The 21,400-nt window shown below is 39.0% G+C and overlaps 1 protein-coding gene across 1 annotated transcript in view; it reads right to left on the bottom strand.

Moving 5' to 3' along the window:
- Nucleotides 1-595: 595 nt before the first annotated feature.
- LOC123756578 (carbonic anhydrase-related protein 10) overlaps nt 596-21,400 on the bottom strand; it is an 88,615-nt gene continuing 67,810 nt past the window's right edge. Inside the window, 7 exon segments of the mRNA XM_069330872.1 lie at nt 596-972; nt 2,627-2,710; nt 2,995-3,031; nt 12,530-12,655; nt 14,645-14,796; nt 15,487-15,553; nt 17,454-17,549. Coding sequence (XP_069186973.1) covers nt 2,688-2,710; nt 2,995-3,031; nt 12,530-12,655; nt 14,645-14,796; nt 15,487-15,553; nt 17,454-17,549 — 501 coding nt within the window. The 3' untranslated portion in view covers nt 596-972; nt 2,627-2,687.

Genomic DNA, 21,400 nt, shown 5'->3' on the forward strand with positions numbered 1-21,400 from the left:
AGGAAGTTAAGGTTCACTAATAGTGGCATGTCCTGGGCCGTTATAAGAAAAAGCAGGTGGGTATTAAAAAGGGTAATTCAAGAAACAAGGGAGCCCAACAGTCGATCAGAATAAGGGAGCCAATAGATCAGAGCAGGTAAATTAATGGTAGACTAGAGTAGACTGAGCTGATGATAGATCAGAGTAGGGAAATGGGCATTAAATTGTGTAATGTAATTACATTCCACCTAGTAGAAGTTCCGGAACTGAGAATATGGTTGATATAGAATTAGACAAGTAATAAGATACATCTTTTAATAGACAGCTAAATAAAGAAGTAGATATAGAAGCAGATATAGTAGCACATATATTAGACAATTAGCAGAGAGTAGATATGAATACAGAAGTAGAGATATAAGTAGACATATCTTCTGATCTGTCTTCCTAAATAAGTACTCACAATAGTAGGTTGAGAAGTGATAATAAGGCAAAATATTATGATTATAATTTGTTAATAGTAAATGAGGCGACAATAATATATATATATATATATATATATATATATATATATATATATATATATATATATATATATATATATATATATATATATATATATATAATAAAAACAAATGTAGAGAAAAATAAAGCAAAGTTTGCCAGGCTAGGACGCAAAACTTTCGTCCGATCTAAAGCGTCGGCGGGTGTAGTGGAAATGGTTGGAGGAAGCACTCTTTCAGAGGATGGGAGGGAGGAATGTAGTGAGAAAGAAAGAGAGAGAGAGAGAGAAAGAGAGAGAGAGCTGAAAAAGGGGGCAAGGGAAGATCTAGTTGACTGGGTTCATTGGAGGTAAGGGGGAGATCTATTTGGAAAGGGGCAGGGAAGATCTATTTGATAGTAGGCGAGGGGGTGCTCAAGTAGAAAGAGGTCAAGGAAGGTCTAGTTTAAACAAATGCAACACGTCTGGACGGGACATTCTCCGTTCTGGTTCATCTGAAATGAAAATAAGAATCTCATTAAACATGGACCATCCGAAATGTTATTCATTCAGATATTACTTCATATCTCCAAATATAATTTTCTCACCAATCAAACTACGAGACAAAATTCTCAGAGAGCCAGGTGGGTAGAGCAAGGAAGAGCCACCTAGTGCCAATGTTCTTAAATGCAATTCCTTGTTGCTACATTCTGATAAAATATAAAATAACTACCCTTAAATTAAAGGCTAGAAAAATATCTACCACATACATCGATCCCTTGTATAGCCATCATTCAGGATTCCACTGTTTATCCGTCGGGCATTCATTAAACACTGATACGTAGCTTATTCGAACGTATGTAAACCCATATGTTAGCCCATCCGGATAACCATGGGCACTATTGTATACAGGATAAGGTCATGATAAACAAATCCAGTGAGTTTGAGAGTAAACACTACGGTCCGGTGAATCGGTGGATCCTGTTGAAGCGTAAATTCATTGATGTCGAGAACTGCCAGGAACTGGGGAAAAACACTCCCAGCTAAAAATAATATAATCACTACGGTAGAGACACACGCGCCTGCGTAATTGAACGCTGGCGTGCCCTTGCACAATATTTGTAAACATCTGTAATTGGATGTCCCTCGTGCACGTCTGTAATTGGATGTTCTTTATGAACGTCTGTAACCGTATGTTCTTCCTGTTCGTATGTAATTGGGGGTTTCTTATACAGGCAGACGATGAGTCACAATAACGTGGCTGAAGATATGATGACCAATTACACATCAGAGGATGTGGAGACGACGACGTTTCGGTCCGTCCTCCTCACCTAACTCTTGCCTAACTCATGCCCGTGCCTTCATCGCTTCCATCTTACTGGCTAATCATGCCAGTGCCACCTCTTAGGTGACTTAATCTCCATCAATCAATCAATAGCTGCCATCACAGTCGATTTGATAAGGGTCTAGGAAGGACCGAAACGTCGTTGTCTCCTCATCTTCTGGTCTGTGGTTTGGTCATTATTCCTTGGATATGTCTGGAATTGAATATTTCTTGTATACATCTGTTCCAATTGGATGTTCCTTAAATACCTGTGTAATTAGATGTTCCTTGTATACATCTTTAATTGGCTGTTCCTTGTATACACATGTAATTGATGTTCGTAATAAACTTTAGGACAGAAAACAGGAGAGGCTTTTTCACCCATAGCGATATAAACCTTTGGCACCAAGGTTTTGTTTATACCTGGTAAGTAGGACCAGCGCCATAAGAACTAAGCCGCTTCGATAGAGTAGGTTCTTATGTATTCAGGGAGGTGATTAGCTACAGCTTACCTCTCTCTCTCTCTCTCTCTCTCTCTCTCTCTCTCTCTCTCTCTCTCTCTCTCTCTCTCTCTCTCTCTCTCTCTCCAAAGCATCAACTCTCAAGCTTCCTTCCGCCACAAAACTCCAACCGAAGTTGCTGACCAAACTTCGCTCTGAAGCGGAAGAAGGTTCATTACCGAGTCAGTAAATAACGGTACTGATACTTAACCACCAGACCGCCTGAGGGGAGAAGAAAGTGGGCGTGGTATATGGTGGGTGAGGGTGGGTGTGACTGGTGAAGGGGATGGGGGGGGGAGGGGATGGTTTCCTGGTGGGTGTGACGGGTGAGAGGAAGGAGCATACCTGGTAACTGTGACGGGTGACGGTAAGGTTGCAATCTGGATGATTGTCATGGACCTGGCCGTCACGTCCCCGTCAAATCCACAGCTGTGAGAAAAAATAATAGCAAAGAAAATAAATTTTAATTTCTAACTATTCCTCTTTCTTTGATATCAATAGGATATTGTTTTGTATATTTAAACAATCATCGGGGGTATTATCACAGATTTTATTCTATTTTAAACAAATGAACAAATCTGTTTTAATTCTGTTTATTCTGTTTTAAACAATCAAGAACCAAACAATAAACTTAGTTTTTCACATATTTTAGATTTTTTCCAACTTAAAAAAAATCTTAATGTTACCAATTACAAAATTAGAGAGCCTCCTACCTTGATAGAGATTAGTTCTGTTTACAGCTGTACAACTCTGAAATAAAAGACAATTTGAATTTTTAATGTGCGGCATTCATTTGCATATATATTACACAGGATAAACTCAAAACCAGATACATTCAAATAAAAACAGTTCCTTTACCCTCGATATCCTAACAGAGGCACCAGTTTTCTTCAGTCGCTCCCAGAACCATTTTCTTTACGGTTCCGGTTTTCTACACGTGGTGACCTGATTGGTACATGTGGTGAAGAAACCTGTGCTCCTATAAAGAACGTCGCATTTCGCTCGTATGCGTTACATAAGGTCAAAAATTGTCGTACAAGAAAATGGAAGCGGCTCGGGAAAGTGAAGAACTGTCCCGTTTTCTGTTTTGGGTCCTCTGGTAGGTTTGGAGAGGACACTTTAAATTGACCGTTTCCTTGACGTTGAGAAACATTAGGAGGACTTGATGGATGAGGATACTCTGAATGGATCCTTATACACACACACACACACACACACACACACACACACACTGGTGGGACACACACACTTCAACACTGGTGGGACGCGAACAAGGGGACACAGGTGGAAGCTGAGTACCCAAATGAGCCACAGAGACGTTAGAAAGAACTTTTTCAGTGTCAGAGTAGTTAGTAAATGGAATGCATTAGGAAGTGATGTGGTGGAGGCTGACTCCATACACAGTTTCAAATGTAGATATGATAGAGCCCAATAGGCTCAGGAATCTGTACACCAGTTGATTGACGGTTGAGAGGCGGGACCAAAGAGCCAGAGCTCAACCCCCGCAAGCACAATTAGGTGAGTACAATTAGGTGAGTACACACACACACACGCACACACGTACACACACACACACACGCACACGCACACGCGCACACACACACACACACACACTCATACTCACACACACATACAACTGAAAACACAGGTGTAAAGGTCACACCTGTATCACCTGTAATAAGTGAGTACACTCACACATACACATCCTTCGCAGCTCCCATGAAGAGAGAATGATGGAATTAAACCTGACGACGTTAGAAAGAGGGATCGATAGGGTGGACATGATACATACGTATACAATAATTAGGGAGATTGACAAGGTGGAAACAGAAGAAATTATTACAATGAATATCAATACAACAAGTGGGCACAGATAGAAGCTTGAAACTCAGATATGTTTTAGAGGTGTTAGAAAGATTTATTTTACCATAAGGGTAGTGAGTAAATGGAATGACCTAAAGGAGCAGGTTGTAGAGGCAAACTCTATTTATAACTTTAAAAGCAGGAATCATAGGGAAATTGGTGAGGAGCCCTTGCATTAGACAACCAGCGCCTAGAAAAGCGGGAACGAAGAGCTACAGCTCGATCCTGCAGGTACAAATAGGCTAGTACAAATAGGTGAGTACATACACATGCGAATGAGTGATCACAATGTATTTACGTTTGAACATCTGGAGGAAGAAGGAAATAATTGCTCAAGTGATAAGAAAAGAAAAGGCTGGCATACCAAAATGGTAATTACGAGGAAGAATGCAGCCATTAGTGGGGGATGAAGGCAACCATTACCTGGAGAAGAAGACAGCCATGACCAGGGAAAGAGGGCAGCCATTTCTAGTGAAGAAGGCAGATAATAATGGTAATAATCTTTCAAGACTAATCAAATTTCATCAAACTATAAATTCTTGCTTTCCTGGGACCTTTTCCCCGAAAATATGAACTATGGATCTTGAGTGGATGGGTTGGTGGAGGGGGAAGGTGTGAGTGGCATGAGGTGAAAGGAAGCTGTGGACCAGGAGGGGCCATAGCTGGAAATGGTGGGAGAACCAAATAGTTCTGTAAGTAAGAACTATTTACTTACTATTTACTATTCAAGTAAGGCAGTATGTGTGAGGGGGCGTGTGTGTGTGTGTGTGTGTATATATATATATATATATATATATATATATATATATATATATATATATATATATATATATATATATATATATATATATATATATACACATATATATATAAGGGCTAAATCTATGTTGTGAAGTTGAGTACTTTTGTGTTGGTGATTATCTTCTAAGAATGATCAGAGTAAGTTTCTTACTCTGATCATATATATATATATATATATATATATATATATATATATATATATATATATATATATATATATATATATATATATATATCAAAGAGAGAGAGGGGCATGAGTATGCCTGTGGATGCGTTTCCATTCCTTACTTTGTAAACAATAGTTGTCGTGGAACTCTTGTGTTGAATAATAAACTGAGAGAGTTTGGGCATGTGTGCTCGTAAATATATTTGTTGCCCCGATTTAAAAATTCACACAAATAAAAAAAAAAGAGAGAAAAATATAAGGCTCTCTTTTTATATATAATGTTTTCAGGCATTCTTTGTTTTCGCGATAAAAACGAGTTATATTTCATGTTGTTATATTTTTTTACTTTTTTTACGAGCTTTTGGAAACTATTTTCAATACCATGTCGATATTACGGTCAAAAGTAAAAATAAAAATCCATCCCTCTCAGACACAATACTAAAAATTATAATTTCCCTCCCACATCCCTTTCCTTCGTTCTAGTGCATGTTACTCCGAGACTTCAGATCAGAATTAAGTTCCAAGGCACTCGTAGATTCGGAGAATTAGTGCAACTCGAGTAAATTGCCATCAGTGCCGCTCCTACATCATCCCTGTACAAGCGCTTCCTAATTGAGGTGTCAGATCTCCTGTAGGACAACACCCGGGGTGGATGTGAGGACAGACTGCTCTCACAATTTATAATTCCGCTAACATATCAACTTTTTAACTAAACCAGAAACGTATGAACACCCACGTAAGCTACCGATCCCGATGCGTAAAAAAACTTACAATATTTACGTTTTTGTTTACAAATACTACTTGGGTTGTTGGGTTCTAATTGTATTTCACTTGGATACATTTAGGGCGTCTCTGATAGGAGGGTTAGTGGGGATGAGAGTGCTGTGTTGGGGACATCTCTCAAAGACGCCTGGGAGGGTGGGGGTATAGGGACTACTGGTGGGAAGGTGGTTGGAGAAACTCGCCTTTAGCTACCTGGAGGGAAGGATGGGATGGAACGACACTTCACCTGTCTCCCCCCTCCCGCCAGCTCACGCCATGTAATTACCCTCATGGGTAGCGTTACCGGCTGGGATATTTCATTAGTTTTGTTGCTTGACAATGCACGTGTCAGTCCTAATTTATCCAATTATTTATTACAAAACATTATTCATTGATGAATATATTCTTTGTCGTTATTTTCTGTATTTATTTATATATCAGTACCTCTAATATATGGATATTTCCATGTCAGTTTATGGAGGAACTTGCCACAATGCCGAAGTGTTTGAATGCAATACAAATTGAATATGTGTAAGTGTATTAAAACCAAATTATTGGATGAAAGCTTCATCCTTTCTCAAGGTATACATTATACCCAGTAAAGTGGGGTATACCTTTCGATGTATACCCATGCGATTAGATGCAATATTGCAAAGGCTTTTAAATATAAATTCTAGCATTATATTTGCCAAATTCCGCACATTTATAAATACATTTTTTTTCATTTAATTGCACATGCCAATATTTTGTACGTTTGTAAAAGTCATTTTAATTCGTCTGTTACCGCTTTAGAGTCTTCTGAATTTATTTTCCAACCTATTTTAGTATCGTTTGCAAATCTCAAAAATGTTTCTGTTCAATCTTTGGTCTAAATCTATAAAATATATTTTAAACAACAGAGGACTCAGGACAGAACCCTCAGGCACTTCACCGGCAACTGTTTCCCATTCGGACTTTACTCCATTTGCTCTGTTTCCTTTGAAATAGCCATGCCCTAATCTAACTTTCTAATGAGTCTTTCTTGAGGCACTGCATCAAAGGCTTTGCTTGAGGAAAGCTACATAATGTTGCAATCTTTTCAACTATGAACCACGTGAAAAATGTTGAGAAAGTAGGAAAGTATATTTGTTTAACACTAGCAGCCATAGTAAAACCATGTTTATATATATATATATATATATATATATAGTTTGCATGCAGCATTGCAAAAATTGATCACCTCTAATGGTAATTGCTCCTCTGGGAGAGATTTATAATGTCTGGTGTACCTCATGACTATTTTACTGCAAGATCCGGCCTATTAGTCATGCATTCCCTATTATTAACGTTGGTGTTATTTCCATTCATTCTAAATTGTCATTGATTCCTTTATTCTCTTAAACTTGTGTCGCTGGAGAAATGGACAGTTTCCATGTTACATCTTTCCGTGTGGAATATTGGCGCAAAAATAATGATGTCATCGTAGTTATCAGAAGACAGGTAAGGTAGATATAAGGAGAGAGGTAAGGGAGTTATTAGGGGACAGGTAAGGTGGTTGTCAGAGGACAGGTAAGGTGGTTATCAGGGAAGAGGTAAGGTAGTTATCAGGAGACAGGTAAGGTAGTTGTCAGAGGACAGGCAAGGTAATTATCAGAAGGCAGAATATAAAAACATGATTGTTATCACGTTATATTTTTCTGTCTCATCCTCATCTTTTCGTGTGTGCTTGGTTATCAGCATAACGTGATACATAATAACATATTCCATAATAAAGCACTGTAACCTAACCTATCACTGTACACAACAAATATTACAGTAAATCATACCACAGCTGACCGCTCCGGGGAAACGCAAACATTTCATATAAAAGTTCAACATTTACCGTAAATACACCCGGTAGTATTGAGTGCAAAGCGTTCCCCATTTTACATTAAAGAGATATAAACATTATGTCATCAGAGAGTGTTTAAGTTACCCCCCATGGTTATTATGGTCACACTGGTCGTATAGTTCATACGACTATATGATCTTATAGTTCATATAGTTCATATAGAAGAGTTCAGAGGGAACCTTTCACTTAATGACGTTCCGCCACGCGATAATCAATTGTTTAGAGGGGTCGTAAAATATATATAAATTTGAAATGAGGGCCGAATAGGTCTAAATTCAATTAACGTTTGGTCGTTTTAACTGTGGCGTCATTGAATACGATACACCACAATGCATTTGCGGTGTATAATAGAGTAATTTATCCTCGATCGTTGAGTTCTCTCATTTTTCCTCTATATCTCTCTCCATCACCCCAGTGTCTTTGGATTCTTCCAAGTTTCCTTCTTTAATTCTTCTCCTTCTATCTCCTTAGTATGTAGATGGTGGTAGGGAGGGTGTGGGTAGATAAAGAAATGGAGGGAGGCAAGAGGGAGGAAAGAGGAGGGATGGAGGGAGGAAAGGAGGAAAGAGAAGATGGAAATAAGGGAGGGAGGCAAGGAAAGCGGGAAGGAAGGAGAAAGGTAGTTGAGGTCATAATGGTGGTAGGGAGGGAAGAAAGGAACAGCCAGATAAACATATGAAGAGCAGACAGACAGACACAGACAGGCAGGTAGACAGACAGACAGGTAATAAAACTAAATATTCCATCCCACAGCAGTTTTCCTCCTAATTATGAAACTTATTAATAATCAGCCCCCAAATTCGAACCCTTTCTTCCATATATATATATATATATATATATATATATATATATATATATATATATATATATATATATATATATATATATATATACTTCCAAAATCTCCCGATCCACGCCCGGCGCTGCTGTTTGCCAAACTAATCACACATGAGCAACACTGAGCGAGGCCGCTGCTGATTGTAGTTTGAATTCGTTCATACATGTTGATCGCTTAATACAAACGTCGTCGTTAGCCCTGCAGGTAATTTTTGTTTTTAAAAATTATTAACCATATTATTATTATTGTATCGAACGTAATTACTTTGTTATTGCTAATTTTATGATAATAATAATAATAATAATATTTAATACTAATACTAATAATCAATAGGAAAATCACAGTGACGTGATGTATCGTTATGCTAAAAATCATTGGAGCACTCAGAGGATTCGAACCAGTGTCCCGGGTTAAGGCTCGTGGCTCGCGGGTGACCCCAGAACATTTGTTCGAAATTCCCGGATTTCTCCAATGATTTTCGTAATAATAATAATAACAAGAATAATTATTAGTATTCATAATTATTGTAACTTTAAAAAATATTAAATTATTGTTTATATTGCTTAAATTATTCATAGTTGCAGTGTCAAAAGATATAATAATGACAATGATTCGTAATCCTTCGTCAAATGTAAGCAAGGAGTCCAACACCACACAGCCAGGAAGGTCTGGTTTGTTGTTATAGATTCAGCTACTCAGAACAAGTTCCAAGTAGCACGGCTATGGTGAGCCCGTAGTGGACTTACCTGGCACTGGAGCGGTGCTGTGGAAGGTCTGGACCGCACCGAGATTATATATTACTCCGTAATTGGTAAGAATGATGCAGGAAACGGGTCGGGTATTTGGGTAGGATAATACCAGGAAGCGCTCAGGTAATGGGCGATAAGAATGATAATAATAACACCCTTGGAGACTCACTCAGCCGGTCATAACTCGCCATTACCGTTCCTCCCACGACTGGCACTCTGTCTTGCGTTGTAACTGTGGCACTGGGTCTCATGGGGCCTCCAGAGGGCACTGTAGCACATGAGAGTTGTCACCCTCACACACGCACACCCACCTTTCCAGCCTTCGCCGCTGAGTGGATAGCGCCTTGGGGTCGTAGTCCTAATGGCCCGAGTTTGATTCCCGGCGGAAGCGGAAACAAATGAGCAGTTTTTTTTCACCCTGATGCACCTGTTCACCTAGCAGTAAATAGCTACTTGGGAGTTAGCTGCAACGGACAGCTTCCTGGGGATATGTGTGTGTATTCATCTAGTTGTATTCACCTAGTTGTGCTTGCGGGGGTTGAGCTCTACTCTTTCGACCCGCCTCTCAACTGTCAATCAACTGTTTCTACTACTACTATTTTTTGTTTCCACACCACACACACACACACACACACACACCCGAAGAAGCAGCCCGTGACAGCTGACTAACTCCCAGGTACCTATTTACTGCTAGGTAATAGGGTCATAGGGTGAAAGAAACTCTGCCCATCGTTTCTCGCCGGCTCCCGGGATCGAACCCGGGACCACAGGATCACGTGTCCAGCGTGCTGTCCGCTCGGCCACCGGCTCCCTACGACGGAGGGAGTGTGTGTGTGTGTGTGTGTGTGTGTGTGTGTGTGTGTGTGCGTGCGCGCGCACATGTGTTAGAAATATATGAAGTAGACATAGTAGAGGAAAAATAAATTGGTTAGAAAGGCGGGGGTCCAAGAGCTAATATAGCTCAAATTTGCAGATACAAATAGTAAATACACAAAGAGCCGGTCTATTGGCTCACCGGCCGGACCACACACAAAGGTGGGACCAAAGATCCAAAGCTCAACCTCCTCAAACACAACTAGGTGAGTACACACACACACACACACCAACCCGAATTTCCAAACCATTTTAGTTTAAACAATTCACATTTTCTTAAAAAAATATACACTTACCAATTTCCAATCCAATTTCTCATTCGCTTCCGTACTTCCGTAATGCAGAGCTCATTCCCCAGTCACTTAATACTGTAGTCTCATCTCAGAAAACTCATCCGCGCCTTCTGCCTTTAGTGGCAATTCGCGTTGGTTCACACAGATTCATTTGCATAAAGAATCATGGACTGCTGGGCGACGTCTAGAGATCGTGGCGCTACTGACGATTAGAAACATTCGCAGGATAGCAGCCACGAACGTATCCACGTACGGTGGCAGCCACGAATGTGTCACCGTACGGTGGCAGCCACGAACGTATCCACGTACGGTGGCAGCCACGAATGTGTCACCGTACGGTGGCAGCCACGAACGTATCCACGTACGATGGGAACACCAAATGCGCAGACACACGAACGCGTCTACATATTTGCACTGACGCATGAACACAAATAGGTGTGTACCATTAGGTGAGTACATTCATGTAACCTTGCAAATAAATCAAGTTGCACAAATGAACAAGCAAGAAATGCACATGTTTGTATACAATGAGGGGAAACAGAGGAGAAAGAACAATTGCAGCAAGAAATCGAGAGATAGCGAGTGAGTGATATTTTGATTCATTAGACCATTTGGCTTTCTTCACTACACTATCACGACAGACGGCAAGAAAAATTGTCTAGTGCAACCTGGCTTTGGGATAAGGGAGTCTGGCCAAGTCTTCGCTTAGAGATAGGAGCAACTAAATGGAATATCTTGCTCCAGGGTGACGTGAACAGCCATGCAAATGCATTCAGTGATCATTTGCGGGATTTCCATCACTAATACATTCCTCATAGGCAGTATGTGTGGCCAAACCTGATCAGCCATGGTTTGGTTCGCGATCCTGATGCCAAAAACGAAACTTGGAGGAGATATAATTGAAAACTTGCTCATTACAGCAACTCTCACATACAAACTTGTGATCAAATACAGTGATAAACAAAAGAGAAAATAATAACCATATCTAATTTAGTTAAATAAAAAGTAGAAAATGGACCGAGAAGAGTCTTTGAGCCAAAATTGAAGGACATAGTTGCAAGCTCTAGAAGATAAAACTAAGATGGTACAAGATAAAAGGCAGTTTTATTATTAATAGAGCTGTGGATGATTGTAATAAACACCAGGGGGAGACTGGACGTGCTACAGTAGCTGGAATGATCAGACCACACACACATTCCTGTCTACCCCCTTCCCTACACACACACACAACAAACGCAGACTCGGGTACAGTTGGCGTTGTGGTCACCACTCTGCGACAGGTGTCTGAGGCACTGAGTGTACCCGTGGAAAACGACGCCTTCACTACCCTGGGGGGAGGCGTTCCATCAAGTGTGCTTGCTCGGGGGACCTTCCACTACCACGAGAGAGAGAGAGAGAGAGAGAGAGAGAGAGAGAGAGAGAGAGAGAGAGAGAGAGAGAGAGAGAGAGAGGTGCTGATGAGGTTGAGTTAGCGTGAGATTATTGAGCTTCGTTTATCAGGAGGTGTAGTAGAGAGACTAGATAATTCCAGAGTTGCGTTGTAAGAAAATAGCATGTGCTTGTGTCTGGTGACGGCAGACGTGGCTGGGTGGAAGGAGGAACTCAAGCATCACCTCACACTACTCAACATATAAAATTTGTCTGATTAGAGAGGAGCTCCAAGTTACAGCCCCGCTCCTGTGCCAGGTAAGTCCACTATGGTCTCACCACGTAGCCCGTGCTACTTGGAACTTTTTATTCTGAGTAGCTGAATCTACAGCAACAACAATTGGAGGAGCTTTTATGATTGAGTGATTGTCATTCTCTCTCTCTCTCTCTCTCTCTCTCTCTCTCTCTCTCTCTCTCTCTCTCTCTCTCTCTCTCTCTCTCTCTCTCTCTCTCTCTCTCTCTCTCTTCTCTCTCTCTCTCTCTCTCTCTCTCTCTCTCTCTCTCTCTCTCTCTCTCTCTCTCTCTCTCTCTCTCTCTCTCTCTCTCTCTCCCTTCCGTATCTTGCTACACACACACTTCAAAACAGGTGACGCCTAAGTACTTACCAAGGTATAAGGGGGAATATTCGTCCTAATGGCCCTGCTGTGTAAAGGCTGCAGCGGCCTGAAGTTCCCACTGATGGGAAGCGCTTGACCATGAGTACCTCGACGTAGGGACTGCAGTTGCCACAGCTGAAAGGCAACACACAAAATGTCGTACAACAGTTCCCGTGAATTGTTGATTTCTAGCTAGACGGAAGACTGTTGTTTTAGATTTTCTAGCGAGATGATTATGATCTGTGGTTGATATTGTGGCCCCTAAGTATGTCATTATGCCCTAGCATTGGCATTATGCCCTAGACCTCTACCCTGTGTGTCTTACAACATTTCTGATACTCGATCTTTCTAGTCGCACTCCGGAGCAGGATAAGGTAATTATGAGACAGTATGACTATGTTCAATTTGCAAGGATTTGAGGACAAGGAACTGGGATAGGAAGGAGGGGAAGGAGCAGTGCCCAATCAGTTATTCTGTCGGGGACCGAACGTCGACCTGCAAGAAGCGAGGGTCGTAGATAGACCGAGTAGTCCATGTAGATGGATGCATTCCGAAACAGCGGCAAAAAGTAAAATTTGGTTAATATTTGTTTTGCTATCATTTTTTTCTTTCCAAAGATATGAGAAATTGTGATGTTAAAAGTAGTTTCTTTTTATATAATGTTGTCATTGTTTTTTGTTTGTATTTTACTGTTAATTTATTAACATAATATTGTATGATTTTGTTAAATTTCTAGTAGATTCGATAAATAAAAATATTTGCTAGTACAAATAACGAAAAACAAGAACAGAAAACTACACATCTCCCTTCAAAATCCTGTTAATAATCTTTTCAGTCAATATTCCCAAGAACTTCATCAACAGTGTTTTAAAAATAAATCACGAAGAACAAAACTTATGATGACTACAATATCTTCTTTAGATTGATTTCTAAAAAAATAAGAAAAAACATCAAATATTCAGAAAAAGTTGGGTGCGTTTTGTAGTAAAGTGTCAAGGATTTGTAAAGCTTTGCCTGAAAAATTTTGCCACAAAATATTTCCTGTTATTTTTGCGTCATTGGGACCAATTATTCTTTGATAACATTGAAGTCAAATTAGGATATCTGGCCAACCACTTGGATTGGTTGGTACAGCGACGGGCTTGCTTCTTCCAGGTGAGCGTTCGATACGGCCTGATGTTCTAAGTGGTTGGGCATCGTTCCTTCACTCAGTTCCCCATACACCTGTAGCTCTTTCACCTAACAATTTTCATTTCAATTACAATGAAAATAAATCTGTCTTTAAATTCCAATAAATGTTACTAATGTATTGGAGACTGACTATGTAAGACCAGGTATGGTAGATTCAAAGTTACTACGTGTTGGTCTATTATCTATCATCCAGGCATGATAGACACTATGTGGCCGCCTGGATTCATAGCTACTATCTACGTGTGGTAGATACTGTTACTTGCAGAGCTGATTACAGCCAATCATTAGCAGAACCAACTCTGTTAATGGCAGGTGTGTGGGCAAGGTAACGCATTGAATGTTTTGTTGCTTTGGAAGGAAATCGAGTCATTAGAAAAAAATATACGATAATTGTTGAAGCCTTCTTTTATTTTGAATAAAAATATATAGTTGTTTGTTAAAACTTTACATGCAGTTTTAATTCTCGAACTCTGGAAAACCAGGAGAGGTTTTATTTGTTCGTAAAGAGTTGCACTCTACGGCATTGTTTTGCACTGAATAACACTGTATTGTAGTGTGTGACTTTTTGATGGTGATCTATTGTATTGTGCATTGAATTGTAGTGTATTATGTCATACTGCATTGCACTGCAGTGTGATGGTTTGTTCGATCATGCATTGCTCTCTATATTACTGAATTAAATGACACATAATAATACTGTGTTGTGGTACTTTACAGTGTATACTTATGTATGCCATTGTATCCTAGCCTAAAAAAACTGTATTGAGCTACATGTTGTTACGTGGCAGAGTATAAACATTATTGCATAACACGGATAAATCACACTGTTGCATTGCGTCATACTCATGCATTGCATTACAATGGATGTACAGTATAGCACTGACGTGCTGTAGAACACTAATACCGATGTACCACACTGCTGTATGGGCTCACCTGGTCTGCAGTGATATATCCAGGTTTATTAAGAATTACCCAGGTGACGGTCTCCTCACAGGGGGGCTCAGTTAGTGAACCCTCGTACGTCAGGTAGAGGTGCGAGGTGAACAACTCTCGTACCGGAACGAAAGGTATCGCTGTCGACTTTCCTGGAGGGAATGGAAGTAATTATTGCGTGGTAACTAATTATTATATTTATTTTTTGAGGGAGGCAGGGAGTTAATTATATATATATATATATGTCGTACCTAGTAGCCAGAACTCACTTTTTGGCCTACTATTCAAGGCCCGATTTGCCTAATAAGCCAAGTTTTCCTGAAATTATATATTTTTTCTAATTTTTTTCTTATGAAATGATAAAGCTACCCATTTTATTATGTATGAGGTCAATTTTTTTTTATTGGAGTTAAAATTAACGTAGATATATGACCGAACCTAACCAACCCTACCTAACCTAACCTAACCTATCTTTATAGGTTAGGTTTGGGTAGGTAGCCGAAAAAGTTAGGTTAGGTTAGGTTAGGTAGGTTAGGTAGTCGAAAAACAATTAATTCATGAAAACTTGGCTTATTAGGCAAATCGGGCCTTGAATAGTAGGCCAAAAAGTGAGTTCTGGCTACTAGGTACGACATATATATATATATATATATATATATATATATATATATATATATATATATATATATATATATATATATATATATATATATATATATATATATACATGAATTGCGTGGGTATATACGTTCAGGTGTATTTGTAATCGGCTATATCTTGATATATATTTTTGTCATTGTGAAGGTACACACACACACACACACACAAACGTACGTTCTCACCTCTGTGGGGCACCATGTGGATGTGATCCATCCAAATCTTCAATACGGGATTAGGACGCCACCCGATCTGCAAGAAACGAATAATTAGTGTTGGTGCAAAGCAATGAGCTGAGTGTGTGTGTGTGTGTGTGTGTGTGCGTGTGACTGTGTCGCACAGAATGGACCATTTCCACAGAGACAATATATGTTCAGACTTTTTGTTCTTCCTTTGATCATAATACTGATGTTATTGAATTAGCTCCAAGAGAGAGAGAGAGAGAGAGAGAGAGAGCAGATGGAACACCTTTATTTAATTACAAGCTGGTGTTAGGCGTAGTCTGTGGCCTATATTATTCTTGACTGTATTCAGAGCGTCTCACATATATATATATATATATATATATATATATATATATATATATATATATATATATATATATATATATATATCAATATCATTGAATATGACCGCATATTCTGTATTTATTATTTTCTGGTTTAGGGCTTCTATCCCTCTAACTATTTTCTTAGCATCAGGGTTTAATTGAAATAGGAGTTCTCCAAAACTTATTTTCGTACTTTTAAGGTGAAGAAAAGAAGTGATTTACTATAGAGTGTATTACACTTATTTGTATAATTTGCACGACGTTTCGAACCTCCATGGTTCATTCTCAAGTGAACAGATCTTACAATACTAGTTGATTTTATACCCGCATTAGGTCAGGTGATAATACAATGAAGGTGAAAACATGGGGGGATACATAAGGGATAAACATAGGGGCTGCAGAAGGCTTATTGGCCCATACGAGGCATCTCCTATCTAAACACAAAGATTAATCCAGTGTAATTGGTCTGTTATGTTGGACATTGTCTTCTGTGTTGGCATCGATATGTTCTTGTCTTGTCCTTACTCTCATGGTGGGTAGAGTAAATAGTTCCGTGATTTGGGTGTTCATGGTAGGTCGCTCTATTCTTATGTGAATTACCATGAACCATATATATATATATATATATATATATATTTATATATATATATATATATATATATATATATATATATATATATATATATATATATATATATATATATATATATATACTTTCCATGTTAGATTTCATACCTTCCCTCAGAGGCTGGAACATGAGCAGGTTGGGTTGAGCAAACGAGAATGTCCTCGGATGATGTCTCGCCTTTGTTTGCTGAGAGAATAATATTGCACAGCTGTCTTTGTTTACATTTTGTCTCTCGTGAGTGCCTCGGAGGTGAGGGTTATAGAGTGCCTTAGAAACCCAAATGGAAGACAGTTTCCAAATGAATATTAAACAAATCAATATATTGGGAAACAAAGTTTGAGTGGGTTCATAAGCTGTAAGTCATTATGAACCCTATGATCCCCAGGATTCGAACCTGTTGGGCCAGGGATCACCTTCCCCACGCCCTGGCAACCACAGTGCCAATGACACTCCGCTACCGATTACAGTTGCTAGTGGAAAGGTATCGGTATTGTATTCACCTAGTTGTTCTTGCGGGGGTTGAGCTCTGCTCTTTCGGCCTGCCTCTCAACTGTCAATCAATCAACTGTAACTAATTACTAACTCATTTTTTCCCCATACACACACCCAGGAAGCAGCCCGTAACTGTCTGTCTAACTCCCAGGTACCTATTTACTGTTAGGTAACAGGCGCATCAGGGGTGAAAGAAACTTTGCCCCTTTATTTCTACCTGGTCCGGGAATCGAACCTGGGCCACAGAATTACGAGTCCTGCGCGCTGTCCGCTCAGCTACCAGACCCCCTAGCACTAGGTGGTAGCCAGTGGGGTGATCCCTGGCCTCGCGGGTTCGAATCCTGGTGGGATCAATGAATTCATATCATGTTATATATATGTGTGTATATATATATATATATATATATATATATATATATATATATATATATATATATATATATATATATATATATATATATATATATGGTGTATGAACTAACCTTCAGGAGGACCGCTACACCAAGGACGCCATTGGGCTTGTCTAGAGCATGAGTGAAGTTGCTGTAGAGGTCACTGTTGTAGAGGTAGAGCTGAATCTGTCATGGGAGAAAATGCTCATTGTCAGTGCGTTCTCAGTCACGAACAAGAACATAAGAATTAAGAACGTGTGTCTGTATGTATGTGTGTGTGTGTGTATTCACCTAGTTGTACTCCCCTAGTTGTGCTTACAGGGGTTGAGCTCTGGCTCTTTAGTCCCGCCTCTCAACTGTCAATCAACTGGTGTACATATTCCTGAGCCTACTGGGCTCTATCATATCTACATTTGAAACTGTGTATGGAGTCAGCCTCCACCACATCACTTTCTAATGCATTCCATTTGTTAACTACTCGACACTAAAAAAGTTCTTTCAAACGTCCTTGTGGGACGTTTGGGTACTCAGTTTCCACCTGTGTTCCCTTGTTCTCATACCACTCGTGTTAAACAGTTTATCTTATCAATTCCTCTGAGAATTTTGTAGGTAATGCTCATGTCTCCCCTAACTCTTCTTTCTTCCAGTTTTGTGAGGTTCAGTTCTAGTAACAAAGTCTCCGTCTCTCCGTCTTATATATATATATATATATATATATATATATATATATATATATATATATATATATATATATATATATATATATATATATATATATATTGATAAGAAATTAAATTAAGTACGATTTAATTGTTATATTAAATGTTGACAATTATTTTATGTAATTATTTTGTCATAAAATTTTCAACAAATGTTTCCAATAAGTATTACGATGCGACTAAAACCTTACATAATTGATTACAAAATTGGCTTACAATTTGTTTAAGTTATAGATGCAAGTACCTTTAGGGGTTATAATACTATTATTTTTAATTCTATATTCGTGAACGTAAGCCAATCACAAATTTATTTAATATTGTGTTTACATATTCTTTAATCCTCAGAGCAAGTTCCCATCATGTATTCCAGTTAATTTTTCCTCAGTTAAGGCTAAAACTCGCTTTTTATATACTCAATTCACTTTGAAATTCACACTTACAAAAACACTGAAAATTATGCAAATTTAATTAAGGTCAAACATAGCGGACATAAACAAGCAAATTCTACAGCTTTAGGGTACAGTGAATGAAAATACACGGTGCTTGCAACTAAGCTTACTCCACGAAAGCTTAGTGAACTATGTTAGTAAAGTAGAGGAGAGAGAAACAGACAAAAAATGCAAAAGATTGCATTATCACACATTTTACAGGATAACACGAGATATATACAGAAGTTATCTACTCCGAGAATCAACTGCTAATATTGGTGCTGCTACAACTCTGACGTAGAAAAATTAAGGCAGGATAGAAAAGCTGAAGGTTCACTCCCTGCTCTCACCCCCTTTGGCTTGCACTCCCAGCAGGAAAATAGTGATTTCACTTTTCCCTACTAATATACCTTTATGGAAATTTAACAGGAAGGAAGGAATTTCGAATCTAATCTTGCCAAAACTCCTGAAACTTGCAATGCTACCACTCATAACTCTGCTACTATTAGCACTGCTACAACTACCTCCTGCTAGCATAACTGCTACTTCTTTCACATGATAATAATATTACTATTGCTACCAATACTGATATTACCATTTCCAGTTCTATTTCTACTACTACTACAACTATTTTATAAATTGTTATTCCATCTTATCTCACACTGAAAATACTTGCTTCTATTTTATATATCATTTTCCAAGGATAAATAGGAAGTGACCAGAATCATAACAACGTGCCCAGCTCAGTGAATAAACCCATGGGAAGGTTTACCGTTTACAATTATTAAAACATTTTCTTATTGTACTAGAATGGATATTCTCAAAGTGCTGATCTAGTTCGTTATACTGTTACGGTTATCCCTCTCAGGATGTAATACACTGCTTGGTTCTATGCATCTTTAGGCGAAGCGCATGCACGTTGAATCGCATGCAAGCTTTAGAAGCATGGACGAGGTATCCGTGTAGTGTTTGAGCTTTATAATTGATTTCTTGTTATTACTGCATTTGTTTGCCCGAGATGCTGAGAGTAATTAATGTTTGTTTGAAGTAAACAACTGTAATATGCATGTAACTTTATCAACGTGTAATTTTTGCACTTAAAATATTACCTTATCCATCAGTTTAATCGTTTTTTATTACGCTCTCTTCAATTAATGTTCATTCTCTTTCGTCGGAGAACGTGTTCAAGGCTTGGGCTGAGTGGTGCGTTTCTGAGTCTCATTTGCTCCTGGTGTTTTGTGCCAGATATTTCTAGTCCTGGAGGTAATCATCCTGTCGGGAGTGTCACTCGTGGATGGATATTGTCTCGTGAACTTGGGATCGTTACCGGCAGACACCTCAAGACCTTCTCTTTCTTTTTCCTTGTCTTCGCTAGTTGTTTTTTTAACAATTTTATTTACTTCTGACGTTTTGACGTGGTAGTTAAAATGATGGATATATATATATATATATATATATATATATATATATATATATATATATATATATATATATATATATATATATATAAAAGGAGCCCATTATTGAGCCCTTATGGGCTATGCCCATAGATAAGGGCATAGCCCTTATCTATGCCCATATTGAGACCGATACTCACTGATTTCATAAAAATATCAATAATATATAATAATATATATAATCTATATAAAAAATAAGTTATTTTTGAAGACTTGTTTAGGGTCTTGCAAATTCTGTGCTAAATTGCCTGTATCCATCTGATGACCGCATTCTGCTTGTTTAGGTCCTTCTGAAGACTGCTGTATTGCTTGGCTATTATTCACATAGCCAAGCAATACAGCGCTAATCTAGGCTCCTCAGACAACTATGTTAGCTTATCTATGCCCATATGAACACTGCACGCTTGTTTAAATTCGTTTAAGCCCTAGTGGCGGAACCACTAGGCAAAAGGGTCCTTCTTTAGTAAGGGTGAAACCACTTGGCCAGGGTCCCTGTATAGAGCGTGGGATCACAATCAGTATGACCCCAAAGAAAGGGAACTACAATGAATAGTTCCGAATAGAGAGAGACTTTGGCCCTCTCGACTCTCCTCCCCTTCCAAAATGTTGATATAATCTTAGAGTGTTTGAGTTGCCAGCACCGGGGTGTCTGGCCTGAGGCTCCGCTGTACAGGAGAATTGGAAAATATGAAGAAAATGTTCAATAAAGCATATTCTGAAGGGGCTGAACAGAGGCAGAGGAGTTCGGCTTTATCATACATTTATACATATCTTACGCCATTTCACACCGTGGTTGTTGTTCTTCCTCCTCTTTCTTCTTTTCTCCTATTTATTTTTTTCGTTTGCTTCCTTTTTGTTGTTTCTCTACATCACTTAAAAAGACAACAGGAGGGTAAAGCTCCACTTTGGCTAACAGAAGAAAATGAATACGCATTGGGTTAGCAGCAGGGTCATGGGCCACTCACTGAGTCAGTAGATAAGGGGTCACTCACTGAGTCAGCAGGTCAGAGAGCCACTCACTGAGTCAGCAGGTCAGAGAGCCACTCACTGAGTCAACACGTCAGAGAGCCACTCCCTGAGTCAGCAGGTCAGAGAGCCAATCATTGAATCAGCAGGCTAATGGGCCAATTTATTAGGTCAGTATTGAGACCGATACTCACTGATTTCATAAAAATATCAAAACAAATACTCTAACATCATGTACAAACAACACAGGGAGCGGCTCAGGGTGGCTCAATCGTACCTATTTACGTCGCCCTGGAAATAAGGAGAGATTATAATGTTGTAAAAATTTTATAAATTAATTTCTGGGTATTAGGATTTTAGGATTTTTAGGTATTAGGATTTAAATTATATAGTTCTCGAGACCAATTGGACTGCAGCAGTGGAAGGCGGTGAGGCCTGTGTTTCTCCTGTGTTGGTAAACAAACGGG

This window comes from Procambarus clarkii, chromosome 25 (assembly GCF_040958095.1).
Source record: "Procambarus clarkii isolate CNS0578487 chromosome 25, FALCON_Pclarkii_2.0, whole genome shotgun sequence".
Taxonomy (NCBI): domain Eukaryota; kingdom Metazoa; phylum Arthropoda; class Malacostraca; order Decapoda; family Cambaridae; genus Procambarus; species Procambarus clarkii.